The sequence below is a fragment of the Bombyx mori genome, chromosome 13, assembly GCF_030269925.1.
Source record: "Bombyx mori chromosome 13, ASM3026992v2".
Lineage (NCBI taxonomy): Eukaryota > Metazoa > Arthropoda > Insecta > Lepidoptera > Bombycidae > Bombyx > Bombyx mori.
Genome location: NC_085119.1, coordinates 12,344,521 through 12,365,186, shown reverse-complemented (window position 1 = coordinate 12,365,186; position 20,666 = coordinate 12,344,521). Strand labels below are relative to the sequence as shown.

The 20,666-nt window shown below is 38.6% G+C and overlaps 1 protein-coding gene across 2 annotated transcripts; it reads right to left on the bottom strand.

Annotated features, from left to right (window-relative positions):
* Positions 1-1,690: 1,690 nt before the first annotated feature.
* Positions 1,691-18,254, bottom strand: LOC101742214 (epoxide hydrolase 4). Of its 2 annotated transcripts, none has more exons than XM_038015086.1 (6): positions 18,234-18,254; positions 7,122-7,246; positions 6,245-6,357; positions 5,052-5,220; positions 3,877-4,028; positions 1,691-2,068 (listed from the first exon to the last, which is right to left on the bottom strand). In XM_038015086.1, exons 1-6 carry the CDS (start codon positions 18,237-18,239, stop codon positions 1,803-1,805), a joined length of 831 nt encoding a protein of 276 aa, XP_037871014.1. In that variant the 5' UTR covers positions 18,240-18,254; the 3' UTR covers positions 1,691-1,802. The 2 variants fall into 2 exon arrangements, with proteins under 2 accessions (XP_037871014.1, XP_004927786.2); XM_004927729.5 differs by lacking the exon at positions 18,234-18,254 and adding an exon at positions 17,231-17,737.
* Positions 18,255-20,666: the final 2,412 nt, after the last annotated feature.

Genomic DNA, 20,666 nt, shown 5'->3' with positions numbered 1-20,666 from the left:
ACGGCCCTACACATGCGCGCAAACAGTGGCCGGCATAAGAAGAAGTAGGTAGGTACCACAAATGGGAAAACCTGAGAAAATAAGCCTTGAAAAATGCTCCACTAATCCTAGGTGAGCTGTCGTGAAATGAAAACACCAATAAAGTATCGATTTCAACAGGTAAAGGCGTCCCTTCAAAACATCAAACTTGACTGGCAGAAATTAGAACGTTAAGCAAAATAATAATTTAAAATAAAAATAAATATGATTTTTTATGGGATTTTGTGACCTGGTAATTATGACCTTTAAGTCATGTCTTATTTTAATTTATATTCTAAATTTTATGAAAAATGATAACATGGAGTGAAATGAAATGAAGATGATTAATTTGAGACATTCATCAACTGGGATGAAATGAAATTAAATGAAATGAGATGATATGAGATGAAATATAATCTCGAGAAGTTACGTCCAACGGCTTTATTTCATTTTCCCACATTTGTGCACCTTCACAGATACTAAACAGTTAATAAACCACCGTTATTACACATTTAAACCTGAAGAAACACTAAACAGACAAACTAAAAAAAATCACACAACTTCACTCCTCGCGTTCCCGCCAAAAAGTCCATCTGTTACTTAAGTAGTATGCATAAATTATATACTTGTAGTATGTAGTAATTATCATTAATGGATTATTTTGTAGCTGCTGTCAAAAGTGTCCAAAGAGTTGTCGTGACACGAAGCTGTATCACAATTTGTAGAAGTTACTGTAGTATGTTATAAATTGAATGTATTTTAATTGCTCTAAAATAACGACTACCTAGTGAGTATAAATTAACGTTGATATTCGACATACTTAAAAATCTACAATTTGATCCCCATCAATGTCTTAGACACGTCTTTGTGAATTCAAAGCCCACTGAGTTTCTGATCTTCTCAGTGGGTCGTGTTTCCAATCCGGTGGTAGATTCTGCGGAGTACTGCTCTTGCTAGGGCAAATGTTAAAAAAGTTCCTCAGGCTAAGCTCCGTGAGCTTGGCTACACGTTCTGTACAAGCTAGTATAACCCCTTGAAGCTACTAGCAGTAAGTAGGTTAAAAAAAACATTTTAGGAGTTGATTCGGGTTTCGCTATAGTCTGTGGAGCTTGACGGTCCCTTGACCATGATATTTTTCGTATATTCTTGTTAACTGTATCATGTCAAACAATGTGAAGCAAGAATATATTTTTTACAAATTATGGATGTAGGTAGGTAACAGACGGAATCTCGACGAGTTGCTTCGTAGTCAACGGATAGGCTCTGCCCCTGGTATTGCTGAGATCCATGAGCGACTGTAACCACTCAATATATTGTGGGCCGCATGCTCGTAGGCATACAAGAGTAATACAAAAATCCTCTTTTAATGCTCGCGAAAATGTAACGAGAAATTTGCAAAATATAGACCATATGAATGGAACAAATGTAAATTTATTGGTACTCTATTACTGTGTACAATTTAATAATAATATATTGTTACTTCATATTTTTGGTTTTATTAATTGAATACATTGATTTTTACAAATAAACTCGTTAAATAAACATTAGGTATCTTGTAAGCAAAAGGAACAAGCTACCATGCCTTGAAGTCAGCGTAAGCTGGATCAAGGCATTGGGCCACAGAACACTATTACTTCTAGCGAAGCATTGAGCAGAGTTAAAGACAAATAAATACAATTTAAACTTATATTTATTTATTTTTGCGCATCAATACTGTTTATTTTGCAGTATAAAAATGTCACAATTTGCAAAACATGTTCTTCATTACAAATTGAATCAGACATTTATAGATTGTTCTTGGCTAGAAAATCTCGAATTATTTTATTGATTCTGTCTGGATCGTGTTGCTGTAGTGCATGTCCGACACCGTCGACTATTACAGTTTCGATGTATTCGTATTGTTTCTTCATAGCTTCCAGAACTGTTTTGTTGATGTACAAATCTTTGGCAGCGTGTACGACTAGCATTGGAACATTATCTTTGTAATATTTATCATTTGCGATATAATCGAAGTTGGCACGGTAGTAATTAATGGGTGGAGTCAGAGCATCTGAAACAATAAGAAATTTAAACAATTTGATTTTACTTGTTTATAGTCAGTCCGGATGTTTTAAAAATCAGAAAAAGCAACCCCGGCATTCACGAGCTCCTATGCACTTTTCGCCATGAGCCATTGCTTATTTATTATTCCATCAAAGTTGATCAAAGACTTCCATCTTCTGCCATGCCTTCTTTTGTCGTAGAGCAATTCGACTTAGAGGTAGGTTAAGCGTTAATTCAGCTATAACGGTAACGTGGTAACGTCACATTGACGCATCAATGTGGGTAGCTGCATTTATGGTGGTATCTATAGGCACGTTAGACGTTGCGTGATACCCTTTTTTTTCAAGTCAAAAGGAATAGCCGGAATCGCCGGAATACGAATAGGTGCAAACCTACGCATTGAAGGCTATATGCAGGCACGGCCTGGAGAGCATTTCGACTGCTACCCTCCGTAGCGACCAGTCGACACTTAGAGGACATAGCGTCGGCCCCTCATGAAGTGATTTAACATATCCGACCCAGGCGAAAGGTCAACGCTAAGCCGCCGTCGCCCGAAATACGTTTTGTCGGATCCTCCGGATCCACTCTTGCTTTTAGGCTCCTCAAGTACCGGTCACCGTCCTCGTCTAACTTGTCGATTACTATTCATGAACTAACCTATAGACACAGCCCATTATGTTTCTCACCGGACCTTCTCAGTGGGTCGCAATATCGATCCACTGATAAATTCTACGAATCACTGCTCTTGTTAGGGCTAATGTTAGCAAAATTTCTGAGGTTGAGCCCATGAGCTCACCTTCCCGTTCGGACGTAGCTGGATTAGCCCCTTAGGCTATCAGCAAATAGGTAGGGTTAAAATTTTTATTTAAAAACAACTAAAAACCCTTTTTAATGTTTGCTAATTGATATTTTGCCACTCAAGTAAATTTCCGAAAATAAAGGCAGGTGCCAATAATTTTTTTAAGGAAAACACAAAAGGAATCACCAGATACCTATCCCATAAATTTCGAGTTTGTAAAATGTCAACGTTCTAGAAAAATGATGATTATTTTATGCTTAATTCAGGTATTAGTCAATTAATTTTGTAACCTTTTTTTTAATTTTTTTTTATTGCCTGGTGTGTGGACGAGCTCACAGCCCACCTGGTGTTAAATGGTTACTGGAACCCATAGACATCTACAATGTAAATGCGCCACACATCTTGAGATATAAGTTCTAAGGTCTCAGTATAGTTACAACGGCTGCCCCACCCTTCAAACCGAAACGCATTACTGCTTCTCGGCAGAAATAGGCGGGGCGGTGGTACCTACCCGTGCGGACTCACAAGAGGTCCTACCACCAGTAATTACGCAAATTATAATTTTGCGGGTTTGATTTTTATTACCGGGTTATTCCTTCACCGTGGAAGTCAATCGTGAACAATTTTTAAGTACGTATTTCATTAGAAAAATTGGTACCCGCCTGCGGGATTCGAACACCGTTGCATCGCTATATACGAATGCACCGGACGTCTTATCCTTTAGGCCACGACGACTACAAAGTATACCTTACTTATTACATTACAAATTACACCTTATTGGCTTTACTACATTTTTTTTTCTGAACGTCTTCTTACGTATCACCCAATTAATTTTATACTTTATTTCCATTGTTATAAAATAGTGTTGGTAGCGTTCTTCGAAATAAATTCGATAAACCTACTTTTATTACACATTAATTTACATCTGCACTATTAGTGATTCTTAATCTTCCTTGCAACATTCTACGATATCTTGGGCTTCTACGTAATACTAATAAATAAAATGGAACACTTACAAGGCTTACAAAACCAGTACTTGTAACATTCGACATCTTGCTTGTCGACATACGTGTTGCCAGGAACAAGTAATATCTTATCATGTATCTCAAGGTCGTTCATTGAGACAAACTGCTCTGGCAGCCAAGGTAGACGAAACAGGAAGAAGTACCTAAAAACAAATTTTATTCCTTAAATTTATTTTGTTAGTGTTCTTTTTTTATTGCCCTTGTGAGCAGACAAGCATACGGCCCATCTGATGATGAGTGCTGACCGTCGTTAATGGAAATCAACAATGCCAAGAGCAAGCCGCTGCCTACAGTTTAGCACTCTACACAAGCCTCGTTTGAAGAAAGACATGTCATAACGCTCGGGAAGCGGATTTTTTTTCCTACCTAAGCTGATAGCTTTGGGAGGCTATTTCAGCGTAACCTTAACTAGTAGGTGAGCTCACGGGGCTCAAACTTGACGACGTTGCTAACACGAACCCTAACAAGAGCCGTGCTTCGCAGAATCTACGACCGGATCGGAAACGCGAACCACTGAGAAGATCCGGCAAGAAACTCAGTGGGCTGTGTCTGTGGGTTATGTCTGTGTATACTTGTCGAGTCCTTCGTCGCAAGCGACGGGTTCGGCGGGAACGATGATCGGGAAAGCGGTGATAAGGTTGTTACAATTAAACGTGCAAGCCGTGTGTCTATTTAACTAATTAAGGAGAAAAATGAACTGTAACAGAAATATTTATAAGAAAGTTGAAACGTACTTTTAGACACTTAGAAAATCGTGAAATTTGAACAAGATATTTACGTCGAAATACAAATAGGTAAATATCTACTAAACGACATAATATTCAAAGTCCATCCAGTGTTAAATGGTTACCGAAACCTATAAAGGTTATAATTTGAAGGCTACCAGCCACCAAGAGATATCAGGATCAAGTCTCAATTTTACTATTTTATTCTATTTACTGTTTTATATTTTGTGTGTGAATTTGCGGTCTTGGCCTTATTTAAAATTATCAAAATTAAATGTAATCACCATTTTATGGCAACTTCATACAACTTAAGTCTTTTTTGACCATATTGATAGACTTCATTAATAAAATTACGAATCTTTACTTAATCAAAAACTAATTGTTTGCACGATAAACTAAATAAAAACTAAGGAGCGATCAGAATAACTTTAAATTGAATACCAAGACATTAAGAACTGCTTTGAATTGTTCCATATTTCGTGAATAGAAGCTGCGGTTGACATGCTGGCTAACATAATCAATGCGCTGACTATTTCGGGGTACGAATTTCGTATAGCATTCGCTATCGCACCTCCCCAGTCATGCGAGACTAAAATGCACTTCTCACGACCTGTAATTTTAAACAACCTTTAAAATAACATATACATACTTATAACTAAAACTGATTTTACATTTAAATTATGTTTGTGCGTTAAAAATACGATGACTTGCTCAGTTCAGTGATAATGGGCTATTTATGTTATCGATATGTTTCCATAACTATAGTATTAACATTTTCTGTTTGTATAATCAATGTGTATTTTCTCCAAATAGACTTTTACAGGTACATTCAAATCGTCCTAGTTTTACCACCGCTTCGGCTAGCAGTTCATCACAGGAGATGTCAAGAAACTTAGAGCCACTTAGAGCCACACTTTTGCCAACAGCAAAAAAGGAGGAGGATCTCAATTAGGATCCTCTCAAGGAGGATTTAGCGGTAGGCAGCGGCTTGGCTCTGCCCCTGGCATTGCTGAAGTCCATGGGCGACGGTAACCACTCACCATCAAGTGGGCCGTATGCTCGTCTGCCTGCAAAGGCAATAAAAAAAATCGACTGTGATTTTATGTGTGTTATTTCAAAATTCTTTTATACCTGTACGATTTATGATTATTTAATTCAAATCTGATACTTCTCATGTTTAACATGTTTCTCATAGCATTTACATTTTATCAGGAACTAGCCGGTAGTATTTTAATTGACATATTCTTAATAATGCTTATTTAATTGACTTCGACTTCATTGATGATATTCTCATATTTTTTTGTAGTCGATTTACTCTTTTTTGTTAAAACTTTGAGTTATTCGAATATGGTACTACGTGAGCTATGTGCTTCGATATATTTAAAAAAAAAACACAGTTTTATCAGACTTTCAAATTATAGTCTCATATCGGAAACCGAGTTCGCGACATATTTGGTCAAGGGTTATTGCCCCCTTAGAAAGGACACATAAATTAAATGCTGCCAACTTGCGATGTGAAATAAAAATCTTAATTTCAATTCAAATAACGGTTATCCTCGATAACAAAAATAAACGAACCACTGCTAGCAAATTTATTATAGATTCATTAAACCAAAATAAAAATCTATACTTACCCAGCTCCTTAACTAAATATTTGATGTCGTCAATGAGCAGATTTAACTTGTAGGCGGAGACATCTTCAACTCTTTCGGAATCTCCGTATCCTCGCATGTCAACGGCTATGCACCTTTAACAATTTAATGAATGCTTAGACCGATCCAAGTTAGTTTTAAGGGATTTTAGTCGGTTGATCACCAACATGCTCCGCCCCCAACCCGTAGGCGAAGTCCAATGAATTCTAACTAACAGTTAGGTGACCAGGGCAGATACTTAGCCCGGCCCCCGGCTCGACAGTCAGGAATTCGTGCAGAAACAAGAACCACTCTCACGCTAAGCCACCTGCTTCTTTAAAATGATGCACTCGCAGAAGTCGCATCGCACTCGCTGTTGAGCATCAACCAGGGCATTGAGTCATGCTTATACGAGTAGTACGCCGAAATTAAGCTACGGACACACTAGGATGGCTACAGCCCACTAAGTTTCTCGCCAGATCTTCTCAGTGGGTCGTGTGTCCCACCGGATGGTAGATTTTCCTAAGCATTGCTCTTGCTAAGACTAGTGTTAACAACGTCCTCAGGTTAGAGCCCCGTAAGCTCACCTCCTCGCCCGGAGAATCTAATATAACCCCTCGAGGTTACAATTTTTTTTATTGCTTAGATGGGTGGACGAGCTCACAGCCCACCTAGTGGTATGTGGTTACTGGAGCCCAGAGACATCTACTATGTAATGACTAAAACAAATAGGAAAAGAAGTAGGACTGCTACGCTACGCTATGGAGGTTGGCTCGTCACTGAGTAGCGAGCGCTTCCCAGCTCGCATGCATATAGTCAGCTTGCAAGTCTTGTTAATACATAACAACATAGTACATAACAATATATGTATTTTACGTACCAATAATCTTTCTTAAATTCCAAAATTTGGTATCTCCATGAATACCAGAATTCAGGAAAACCATGTAGAAAAATCATTAAAGGCTTCGAAGGGTCGCCGCTTTCAACGTAATGTAGTTTTATGCCCTGAAAATAATAAATAAAATGACAGAATAATAAATAATAAGTATTTTAAGCCGTAGGCATCGCAACCTTATATAATATTGTTTTCATAATTAGCTATCTTGTATTGCATGAATATAATACAGAACATCTGTTTGTCTCAATTTCGTGTCGCTTAGCATAACGCATAACGGAAGTCGTCGTGGCCTAAAGGATAAGACGTCCGGTGCATTCGTATCGAGCGATGCAACGGTGTTCGAATTCCGCAGGCGGGTATCAATTTTTCTAATGAAATACGTACTTAACAAGTGCTCACGATTGACTTCCACGGTGAAGGAATAATATCGTGTAATAAAAATCAAAACCCGCAAAATTATAATTTGCGTAATTACTGGTGGTAGGACCTCTTGTGAGTCCGCACGGGTAGGTACCACCACCCCGCCTATTTCTGTAGTGAAGCAGTAATGCGTTTCGGTTTGAAGGGTGGGGTAGCCGTTGTAACTATACTGAGACCTTAGAAATTATATCTCCAGGTGGGTGGCGCATTTACGTCGTAGATGTCTATGGGCTCCAGTAACCACTTAGCACCAGGTGGGCTCTGAGCTCGTCTACTCATCAAAGCAATAAAAAAAAAGCATATTTATGAAGGTTAGAAAAAAATACTCGGTTATTATTAGTGTTCGTGGCTGCCTATTTAAAGGCTTTTATTTTTACTCACAGAAAACTATTTTTGAAGTGAAACTTTTTTAAGCGTGTTGAGAGTAAAATTTAACTCGCGACAGATTCGTTACAGCTAGAGAGAAAAGATACAATTTAGGAAGAACGTGAGTGAGAAAAAAAATAGACAGACCGTCTCGCGAACCACTCTACCGTGGAGAGAGGGAAAGGATAAAGCTAGCTAGGTCGTTTCTCTTAAACACAGCATTCCTTAATACAAGAGAAATTTGATTTGATGATGATGAAAATTTTAAGAAAACTACAATATTACAAACGGCAAGAGAAATTTGACTTCTTTCACGTGGACCAAGTTGCACGTGCACCATACTTTTAATTTAATCTAATGGTAACGATACTAAAATTTAATACCGAAAGCCTTTCTTTGTCAATGTCTGTTGGCTTATTGCCAAATAGATAAATCTGAAAGATGCACGTGTGACAATGTGTCGTTGTGGCCTGGCCACTTGTATGTGGGCGTATGAGTTAGATGACAAAACGTTCATATTCAACATTATGTATTCCTTGTCTTTGAAACCTAGAGTGGGTGATAGACGTACCGGTGCGAGTAAGTTCGCGAACTTGTGGCTCGACAACCTTTTTCGCTTTCGCAAGCTGCCGATTCGTTGGCGTAGCGACAAATTTTAAATTTTGCTCATAACCCGCCTACGCTCGTACGTGTGGCAGCTCTGCGATCTGTGAGCCGCCATTTTCCACTTCGTCTTTTTTTTTATTAGGTGGTAGATATAATTCTTAAATGACACAAAACTTCTTCTGTAGACTACATCGCAATACAGATTGAGTAAGCTTCACGTGTGTCACCGACGTCAAGCCGAGTAAGTTCCCGGTCATATAAACCGCTTTACTTTAAGTTCGTAAGTCACCCACTTAATTTATTCTAAAAAAAAGAACATAATATTCCTAACCTAAAAGTACATGTTATTATCTGCAACACGCTTCATCAAAAATTATCTATACTAATCTATACTAATATTATAAAGAGGAAAGATTTGTTTGTTTGTTTGTTTCGAATAGGCTCCGAAACTACTGGACCGATTTGAAAAATTCATTAGAAAAATCCATTAGAAGCCGACATTGTCCCTGATGAACATAGGCTACTTTTTTTTAATTTTTTTTAATTTTATTTTTTTGGTTTCATGTGTGTTTTAATGTTTCCGAAGCGAAGCGAGGGCGGGTCGCTAGTTAATTGTAAAGTTATTTCACAACGATATTCTTTTTTAGTGATTTGAAATATTACTATTATATATATATTAACTTTTTTTTATTACCTACCCTTGTAGGTAGATGAGCATACGGCCCACCTGATGGTGAGAGGTTACCGTCGCCCATGGACTTCACCAATGCCAGGGGCAGAGCCAAGCCGCTGCCTACCGAACTATTTATTTTCTTATTTAACTTTCATTACATACGCTTAGCCTATAAACTTGTTTGTCCACCTGCATCATTAACCTACACAATTTTTTATTATTCAATGTCCTTTTTCTCGGTAACCTTAAGTATTAGGTATACAAATCTTGACGTTTATAAATGTCGCGATCAAACTAAGAAAGATATAATGAAAATATTTAGGTACAACAGTCAGAAAGCGGAACGTTGTCACGAATTGAACACGGATGAATTCACAGCACTCAGTGTATATTAAAATATGCAATGTATGTTTCGCTTGTATCGTTAAATCACAGAGTTTCACGAACGTAACAACAAAAAAACGTTTGTCATTGTGAATCATAAAGATTTCAAAATAAACACGCAACAATGTAGGTATAAACAACGTACCTATAGCAGGAGAGCTGACGATGAATTTTGTGAAGGAATTTTAAAATTTAAAAAACAGCTTAAATAAATGTTACTGAATTTGCAATTACGTTTTTATTTTATTGCTTAGATGGGTGCACGAGCTCACAGCCCACCTGGTATTAAGTGGTTACTGGAGCCCATAGACATCTACAACGTAAATGCGCCACCCACCTTGAGATATAAGTTCTAAGGTCTCAGTATAGTTACAACGGCTACCCCGCCCTTCAAACCGAAACGCATTACTGCTTCACGACAGAAATAGGCGGGGTGGTGGTACCTACCCGTGCGGACTCAGAACCAACAGTAAAATACGTGTCACGAAGAGAGTAACGTACCAATATCACCGTTCTGTTGAGTACTTACTTAATCTCATCAAATTATCAATAACCAATTCTATATTCTATATCCTTCATAATCTAAGTAAAATTCAGTATTGACCACGACAAGCGACCCGTAAGTCTATTAGTGGTAGATACTTCCTTCGAATGAAAGTGATGAACATTTTACCATTGCAAAACCATACAATAAAACATAATGAATCAATATTACAACAATTTTGTTCGCTGACATGTGATTACAAAACATTACCTAACAGTGAAAAGTATCTGTGTTTTTTTTACGTTGACCTTTTCTTAACATTTCTTCTAACACCCTTTCGAATATTTCAATAAAACGTCATAAAAAGGGTGACATATTCTTAGGCCTAGCGGCTAGCAGCACAAAAGCAGCAGTTTCGTGAATGCATCTACCACCATTGTGGGAATCAAGTTCGACGAATGCGGTGACCTGCGCTTTGACCGGTGCTAGTATAGTAGCGAACAACAGTAAATATAATGTAGTACATAGTACAACAGTAGTAATGTATCAGGACGTATCTAGGCCGTTAAATACGTCTTGATACATTTACAGTTGGTGGTTCGAGATCTAGATTATAATAAAGATCCACATTCCTCACGTACCATTGTGTGCCGATTGCTAATCCAAGGAGGGAAATTGAAGAATTTGAAGTTAATCCTATGTGAGCACAAGCCACATTTGTATTAGTTATGATTGGACGTATACAAGTTTTGTATAGCCTAACTTTTTTATATCGAAAGAAGACCTCAATACAAGGACAACCTCTTTTACACTTCGATGCGTCCGTGGCCTTACTCGTGTCGAATGATGCGATTGTTTTGAACTCTTTTAGGGATAAAACTTTAAATGAATACCTATGTACAGTATACTAATACTAAATGTACACTAATATGACATGTAGGTATGTACTCTGTGCTTATTGCGAATTCTTTTACTTTCTCAATACCGTAACAGTTTGCAACTGCATACAAATTTGAGTTAACTTTTACGCTATCGAGAACACTAAAAAACTCGCACTAAGCACACTGGTGATATCTTCCAAAGTAGAAAACAACAGTCACGATGTGGCAATATCTAGGGTAACCAATAGCAACTTAGCACCATTGAGTCGAAAGCATAGCGGTTTAATAAAAACAGTTTACAACAAACTAATGAAAACATTGACTAGTAGTTACGAATATACGGCGGAGGTAATTTACCACAAATGCCGCCTGCGTTTTCTTATACATAATTTACGTGGTTGGAAAAACCGCAGCTTAATACACGACAAGAACTCGGTATTAATTGAGCTACGTACGTGCATTAATCTGTATGTTATATGAATAATAATATATCTTTATTTTATCTTCTTCTATAACGTACTAAGTCTATACGGAAAAATATTATATTAGTTAACTGATTAGAATACATTATGAGCCCTCGTTTTCTTTTAACATAGCAACGGATTCGTCTCCTTGCTTACACCGCAGAGCTTAAAGTGAAAGTGGGCTAAAATACGAACATTTCCAAAACCTGGGTGTGTTGTTTTGTGTAAACTATGAAGTTATTCAAAGTATATTATGGAGTTTTCTTATCGTTCTTCTTATCGTATGCTAGAAAGCCTTGAAAATAGTTTTATTTTGCCGAACCGAAAAATAGTTACTTTTATTATTGTTGTCGTTTATGATATAACGTTTATTACGAACACACGGACCACCTGATTTTATGTTGTAACCGGAAGGCGTAGAAATTAATCACTACATGAAGAATGCGGACCTTCACCTTCAGTGTCTGTCCTCCGATTCTCAATTGTACCAAGTACTCTTCAAAATTATGACATAACTACGCAGCATACTAGGCAAGAAGGCCACGGTGACATAATAAAGTATGTAGGTATAAACTCTCAAAACGACGTGTTATTTAATAGTAGGTACTCAAACCGGAAGTAAAGGAGAGCCAAGATTTTTTTCATTTCATGAAACAAGTTGGCGATGCTGCTACCACGGACAAATGATGGAAATAATAGCAGTAGGTAGCTTGAAGAAGCCAAAGCCGCATTCCTGTAGTTATTAAGCAGAAAGAACTTTGTTTACACAAAAAAACTATACAGACCATTCAGAATGGAGAATTTAAAGTGTAAAAATACGTCAACAAAAGATAACTAAAATAATAATACTAAACTGCCCAACCAAAAAACGAAAACGTGATAAAACTCAACATGCACAAACCATCATCAACATCAAATCTATTCAGGTATTTGAAAGTGTGATGAAATAAAATCCTCAGTGTGGAATTTACGGATGTGGGAATACTAACACGTAGTGGGAACACTAACCTAACAATATTACATTATTTTTCTGGGTAATCGTGGAATAAATAGAAAGCAATAAAAATTCTTAAAATGATTAGACAATTTCAATACCCGATAAAATGCTCTAAATTATTTTACTTAAAAAAAAGCATGCCAAGAATACCGAAGTAAGTAATTAGTAGTTTATTTTTCCTTATGATACAACCTGTTCGGTAGCTTAAATAATAATTGTAAATAGTTTACTGAACTATCAGCCTTTTTTATGCTTGAGAAATTTCTGGTTAGTTTTACTTTCAGGATAACTGGACGAGCAGGGGCTCAGCCAGGAGGGGTGGGATTTGCTAACAGCTACCGGAGCGCCTCCAAAGGAGACTTAGCAACTCAAGAGTAGCTGCTTCGCGAATCTATCTACTACCGGATCGAAATCGCGACCCGCTGAGGAGATTCGGCGAGAAACTCAGCCGGCTGATGTGTAGATTAGGTTGCACGTCGAACTCTTTGCCAAATTCGACGAGAAATGTTACCGGGGTTCCTACTCCTAGTATTAGAACTAAAGGCGTCTAATGCAAGGGTTGTTGGATATGATGGATCCGTAAGGACGTGTCTGGTGTGTCGACGGTGACTGGTTCCTGCGTGATCAGGGTTCGGGAAGTAGTCAGCGGCGGCAACGATATGGCGATTATCATGACGCATATTTTTATTGAAGTACCGTTCCGGCGTTGACTTCATCTATTTCCAGATTTATTCGAGGCCCAGGTCGTTCTGTAGATCAACAGTCCTCATGAATCACAGAGCTCCGACGGCTAACCTACAAAAACGGGATTGTAGGGTGTCTATGTGTGTGCGGGCTACGTGAGCGGGCACCACACTTGCGTAAGTCATGACGGGCCTTATGTAAGTTTTATAATGTGTCACCTTGTTTCGAAGAGACATTTTACTCCGCTTACAGATCATGGGGTAGGGAGTCTGCCGAGAATAAGCCCGTCGCGGTCGTGGACTGATTTTATATGCAGGTAGAATGCTATGAATGCATCCAGGGTGACTCCCAGGTACTTGACTTTCCTAGCCCAGAGTATGGGTTGACCGAAGAAGGTGACCGGGGATGTGATATTTCTCCTCCTAATGCGGTAGGAAATACGCGTTGAGTTTCCTCTGTGAAATAGCACTGTTGTGGTTTTCGCTGGGTTGATGTCTATGCGCCATTTTAGGAACCACTATCCGAGGGTTACAGCTGCGCTCTGGAGTTTACTCGCGACTAATCGAGGACTTTTTTCTGCTCAAGTAGTGTACGGTTTTGCCGTCAGGAATAAGGCTAACTGGGTCGGCGGCGACCGGGGAATTTCGTTGATAAATAAACGAATTAGGAAAAGCGAGAGGACAGAGCACTGCAGGATTCCAGCCATGAGCGGTCGCGGTGAGGGGCGGGTTCCTTCGACACGATATCGAAAAGAGCGGTTCACGAATTGGGGGTTATCTGTGCTTGCGAATAATAGCCGGCAAGAAATGGATGATGAGATCCTAAGACAGGGTTCAGTGGCCTAAATTGGAAGAGACTTATGTCGAGCAGTGGACATAAGCCTCTCTGTTATCCTCATCAGCCCATTCACTGGTAGCATCCCGATGGAAGTTAAGGATCTAATCAAAGACCTATGTCCTCTCAAGACTCCCGGTTTCGACGATATATCTTACGGCGCTATTAAACTTCGACCCCCTGAACTCATCGTGATGTTGGTATCTATTTTCAATGCCGCTATGACGAACTGTATCTTTACCGCGATGTGGAAAGAAGCGGTCATTTTATCGGCATACATAAATCCGGTAAATCAAAAAATCACCCGTCGAATTACCGCACATGTCCTCCTCATGTCTCTAGAGAAGTTGTATGAGCGTCTGTTCTAGAAACGCCTCAGAGACCTCGTCTCATCCAAGGACATTCTCATCGATGAACTATTCGGATTCCGCGCAAATTACTCAACAGGTGTACCGCCTCACGGAACACATTCACGAAGGGCTTAACCGACCAAAACCGTTCTACACGGGAAATTTCTTCTTCGACGTCGCAAAAGCGTTCGACAAAGTCTGGTACAACGGTTTGTTTTTTAAACTTTTCAACAAGGGCGTGCCGGACAGTCTCGTGCAGAGCAAGAGAAGAAATTTCCCGTGTAGAACGGTTTTGGTCGGTTAAGCCCTTCGTGAATGTGTTCCGTGAGGCGGTGCACCTGTTGAGTAATTTGCGCGGAATCCGAATAGTTCATCGATGAGAATGTCCTTGGATGAGACGAGGTCTCTGAGGCGTTTCTAGAACAGACGCTCATACAACTTCTCTAGAGACATGAGGAGGACATGTGCGGTAATTCGACGGGTGATTTTTTGATTTACCGGATTTATGTATGCCGATAAAATGACCGCTTCTTTCCACATCGCGGTAAAGATACAGTTCGTCATAGCGGCATTGAAAATAGATACCAACATCACGATGAGTTCAGGGGGTCGAAGTTTAATAGCGCCGTAAGATATACCGTCGAAACCGGGAGTCTTGAGAGGACATAGGTCTTTGATTAGATCCTTAACTTCCATCGGGATGCTACCAGTGAATGGGCTGATGAGGATAACAGAGAGGCTTATGTCCACTGCTCGACATAAGTCTCTTCCAATTTATGCCACTGAACCCTGTCTTAGGATCTCATTATCCATTTCTTGCCGGCTATTATTCGCAAGCACAGATAACCCCCAATTCGGGGTTATCTGCGTTCGCAAGTCATCGCATCACCTAGTCAAGAGGCATTTTTATTACGTTTGCCAATGCACGGTGCCCACTCAAGAATCCGTCTGCTACAAAGGTCATCGGTTCTACACCATATATGTTCAGCCCAGTGCCACTTCATAATGAAGTCGTCGTGGCCTAAAGGATAAGACGTCCGGTGTATTCGTGTCTAGCGATGCACCGGTGTTCGCATCCCGCAGACGAGTACCAATATTTCTAATAAAAAACGTACTTATCAAATTTTCACGATTGACTTCCACTATGAAGGAATAACATCGTGTAATAAAAATCAAACCCGCAAAATTAGAATTTGCGTAATTACTGGTGGTAGGACCACTTGTGAGTCCGCGCGGATAGGTACCACCGCCCTGCCTATTGCCGCAAACGCATTACTGCTTCACCGTCTGCCGTGAAGCAGTAATGCGTTTCGGTTTGAAGGGTGGGGCAGCCGTTGTAACTATACTGAGACCTTAGAACTTGTATCTCAAGGTGGGTGGCGCGTCTACGTTGTAGATATCTATGGGCTCCAGTAACCACTTAACATCAGGTGGACTGTGAGCTCGTCCACACGTTTAGGCAATAAAAATAAATAAAAAAGAGATCATACCGAGGGGTGAAAGGCTATTTGGTTTAAGCAACATTTTGTTTAATACAGGATATAATTTCACTTAATAATAAGAGAATATTCATTTTAAAACGACATTCATTGCATCTCATCCATACTAATTAGAATATTTTCATTCCTTTCAAATCCAAATTTTTTTGGTTGGCTTTTGTTAGCTATATCATGTATTATTTCAAATTAAATAGTTAACAAACTAGCGACCCACCCTCGCTTCGCTTCGAAAACTGTAATTTATTATTGATTTCTCCACTTTTTAATGGATGTTATTATACATATGAACCTTCCTCTTCAATCACTCTATTTATTAAAAAAAACGCACCAAAATCCGTTGCGTAGTTTTAAAGATTTAAGCATAGAAACATAGGGATATAGGGACAGAGAAAGCGACTTTGTTTTATACTATGCAGTGATGACAAGCGTTTGGTTATTCGTATCCTACAGCCCGAGGCTCATCACGGTGTCCGCTATATTATATTATAACTTTGTATTAGCATTTGTGAGTAATGATTTTCAATAATTACGTTTATTAAAATAAAAAAAGTATTCAAAGATATTTTGATTTTAACATAATTTATTTGAAGCGATGCGTTTTGGTTAGAACGGCAGTATAACCGCTATCGGCTCCAGTAACCACTTTGCATCCTTATGCTGTAAGCCGGTTCAGGCATCAATGCAACAAAAAAAAGTAAGACTGCGTTTAAATCTATAACAACTTATAGTATCCTAATAAACTTACTCGTACAAATATACAACTAGAGGAACTAAGTCTGGTGACCCCGTAGAGATGATAGATTAACACTAATTACATTTGGGCATAATAAAATATCTAATCTATACTAATATATAAATCTACAGTGGTTTTTACGGATGTTCCGTTATAACTACTGAACCATGCATCCGATTGACTTGAAACTTGGTGTCCATGTAGAAAATACATGTACTTAATGGATAGGCTAATTTTTATATGAGTGTTGGAGAATCTTTATGGGGGTGAGAAATAATAATGTTAATTTTAAATGGCCAGCGAAGCAGACGGGTACATCTAGTATTTAATAAAACTCAAATCATGAATGAGCAAGAACAAGGAGAAGTCTAAGATAGGACATAACTAGTTTCGCGGATCGGTACATTTCCGACTTCTGCCGCCAAATTATAGAAATTGCGAATTGTCAACTACCGTTAGCATAGCACCATATTTTTTTTAAAAAGAAAGGCACTCGGTCTCATACGAATACTTATTTTCATTTTTATTAGTATGTTTTAATTTTAAATTAATCTTACAAAGAGGACAAAAAAGCAGTTATATTTTTGGAAATCTTTTTTTTTGTGCGTTAGAAACCACAAAGCTATGTATTTTCAATACTAATGTATAAATGATTCATCGAATAACAATTTAACCAAATATTATCTAATACGAACGATATTTATTTTGTCACTTACATTAACTTTGATATTCTTGTGAATTCCATACTTGGGGTCGGATAGAGGCGCGGGCGGGACAAGCCTCAACTTCTGCTCCCATGGATTTCGGAACGGGTTCCTTACATAATTCCGAAGAAAGATCACTAAAGTTAGAAAGCCGTAAAACAGCGTTAACGCGTTCGTTACGACAAACCGATAAATATATTGCTTCATATTCAGTGTCTATTCAAACATAACACGTCCGCGAGTGCCGGCTTCTTAATGATGACTGGCGGTTGGACGGAATTGATAGCGTACTGGTATCCGAGGACTGCTTATAGCTATGACTTATGATAGTAGAAGAAAACGATTTATAACCTAAAGACCATCCGTCATTATTAAAATAACACGTTACAGCAATTTCGTTTATTATAATACAATTACATTAAACAAAAAATATATTTATCCTTTGTTTACACCTTCTGAAACCGTACTTTTTTATTAGATTTCAAAATTCCTTTTTTGTTAGTATTTTTCAATGCAGCCAAGTTTTTTGTTTCATTTAAAATCACTTAAAGACAAGGTCATCCAGAAGCATCGTTTTTATTTATTTTTAAAGCCATTATTATCTTGTTGCTTCAAAACAGAACGCATAATAGCTTCGTGGCAGAAAATGGCAGAATGGTAGTAGTACCTATCCTGTAACTATCCAAATTTTAATTATTCCTTGTTTGTTGCCTATTAAAGACGTAATTCCTTCATCGTGGAAATATATCTATACTAATATTATAAAGAGGAAAGATTTGTTTGTTTGTTTGTTTCGAATAGGCTCCGAAACTACTGGACCGATTTGAAAAATTCTTTTTCCATTAGATGCCGACATTGTCCCTGATGAACATAGGCTACTTTTTTAATTTATTTATTTATTTTTGGTTTCATGTGTGTTTTAATGTTTCCGAAGCGAAGCGAGGGCGGGTCGCTAGTCGTATAAATATAATAGTATATCGTGGAGTATCGTGGAAACATAGCACGTGCCACTTACTTCCATAAAAAAATTGTTAGCCGTCTGCGGGATTTGAACAACACTATAGTTGTATAGACTGATACGAGTAAATACATAACCAGTTTGGCCATAAATACTGTTACATATAAACTGGACTTTTTAGCGGGACGACGAGGAGTGAAATTGCGTGATTTGTTTTATTTTGTCTATTAGAGTTTCTTCAGATTTAAATGTGTAATAACGGTGGTTTATTGACTGTTTAATATCTGTGAAAGTGCACAAATGTGGGAAAATGAAACAAAGCCGCTGGACGTAACTTCTCGGGATCCTCCGAAAAGTCCACTGAAAAAATCTCAGTAAATGACCACCATTTTACTGAGATTATATTTCATCCCATATCATCTCATCTCATCTCATTTCATTTAATTTTATCCCAGTTGATTAATGTCTCAAATTAATCATCTTCATTTCATTTAATTTCACTCCATATTATCATTTTTCATAAAAATAAGAATATAAAATAAAATAAAACATTACTTAAAGGTCTTAGATACCAGGTCATAAAATCCCTTAAAAAACATATAAACATTTCTTTTTTTTTTTACTTTTTAATTATTTTGAATTTGGAACACGTATATTATCTTAAAAACTTCTTTCGATTTTGCGCCATTTCACATTTTTTCGTGTTCATATGAAATTACAATATGGAATGGGATGTTAAAGAAAATAGGATTGCAGTGATCGCCTTGCACAAAGTGGGTATGGAGTCGTCAGTCATATTCCAGACACTTCAAAAGCTTGGTATCAGCCGTATGTTCGTATATCGTACTATCAACAGATACAACAACACTTCATCTGTCGAAGACCAGAAAAGATGGGCCCGTGGTGTTAGAACTTTAAAGGCTGTTAATGCTGTTAAAGCCAGAATTCGTCGAAAGCCCATTAGCATGCAAAAAAATTTATCGCGAGAAATGAAGATTTCCGCTAGGACTCTGTCGCGTATTATAAAACAAGACCTGAAGCTCGGTGCACATCGTCGATATACGGGACATGCCCTAAATCAATCTTTACGGCCTGGCCACGGGGATCGGCGGTGCGAACAGCGAAGCGGTGGACGAGGCGACCATTCGCGCAGCACCGTTTGCAGGCCACGGGTACTCACGTTCGCCGCCGCGACTAGTAAGGAAGTCCGACAGCGAAATGTCTATATCGAAATTATCTCGATATTGCTTACAAATTAATAGTTTTTTTTTTCAGGACCTATTATTTGGAAAAGATTGTGAAGTACATGATTTGAATAAGAATCGGAGTATACCTACCTATAGATGGAGAATTCCACAAGAAGTACGAGAAATACTTTGGGTGGCTAGACTTCCAAATAGCTGGTCTAGCTAGTATTTCAGCTATTTTTTTTTTATTGTTTAGATGGGTGGACGAGCTCACAGCCCACCTTGTGTTAAGTGGTTACTGGAGCCCATAGACATCCACAACGTAAATGCGCCACCCACCTTGAGATATAAGTTCTAAGGTCTCAAGTATAGTTATAATGGCTGCCTCGCCCTTCAAACCGAAACGCATTACTACTTCACGGCAGAAATAGGCAGGGTGGTGGTACCCACCCGTGTGAGTCCACAAGAGGTCCTACCACCAGTAATTACGCAAATTATAATTTTGAGTATTTCATTTTTATTACACGATCTTATTCCTTCACCGTGGAAATTAATCGTGAACACTTGTTGAGTACGTATTTCATTACAAAAATTGGTACCCGCCTGATATTCGAACACTGGTGCATCGCTCAACACGATTGCACCGGACGTCCGTTAGGCCACGACGACTTTAAAAATAAAAAATTAAAAATAAATAAAAAATATAAAAATTTCGGCGTTAATTTTTCGCGGCGAAAACAACTAAACTCATTTAATCACTGTACTATTCGCCGCGACTACCGCTCGACTCCGTGGCTTGCGCCGTCCGTATTCATGCATTTGTTTTGCTCGCCCGCCGCATCGCGCGATTCGCTCGGTACATTTCGCCGGTCGCTTCGCCGGTCGCCGGTGCGCGTGGCTTGTTAGCTACATTTCTATGCGCTTGTTTTAGTCGCTAGACGCTTCGCCGTTCGCACCGCGCGAATATTCGTATCGGCGAATGTCCCGTGGCCAGGCTGTTACAATTAAAGAGATTGGATCGATCAAAACGCCTTCTGTCGCGATACGCGGGTGAAAGGCACAAAAATAACCTCTTTACCGATGAAACAATTTTGACGATTGAAGAACACTACAATGATAAAGTGTACAAAATGTTAAAGTGTACGCTCACAGTTCTAAAGAAGCTGCTCAATTGGACGGAAAGGTGCAACGTGGTCATCATCCTGCGTCAGTGATGGTTTGGTGGGGCGTGTCTTATCAAGGAGTCACAAAACTACATTTTTTATTAGATTACAAATTATGGTCAGTTTTAAAGGACATGGCC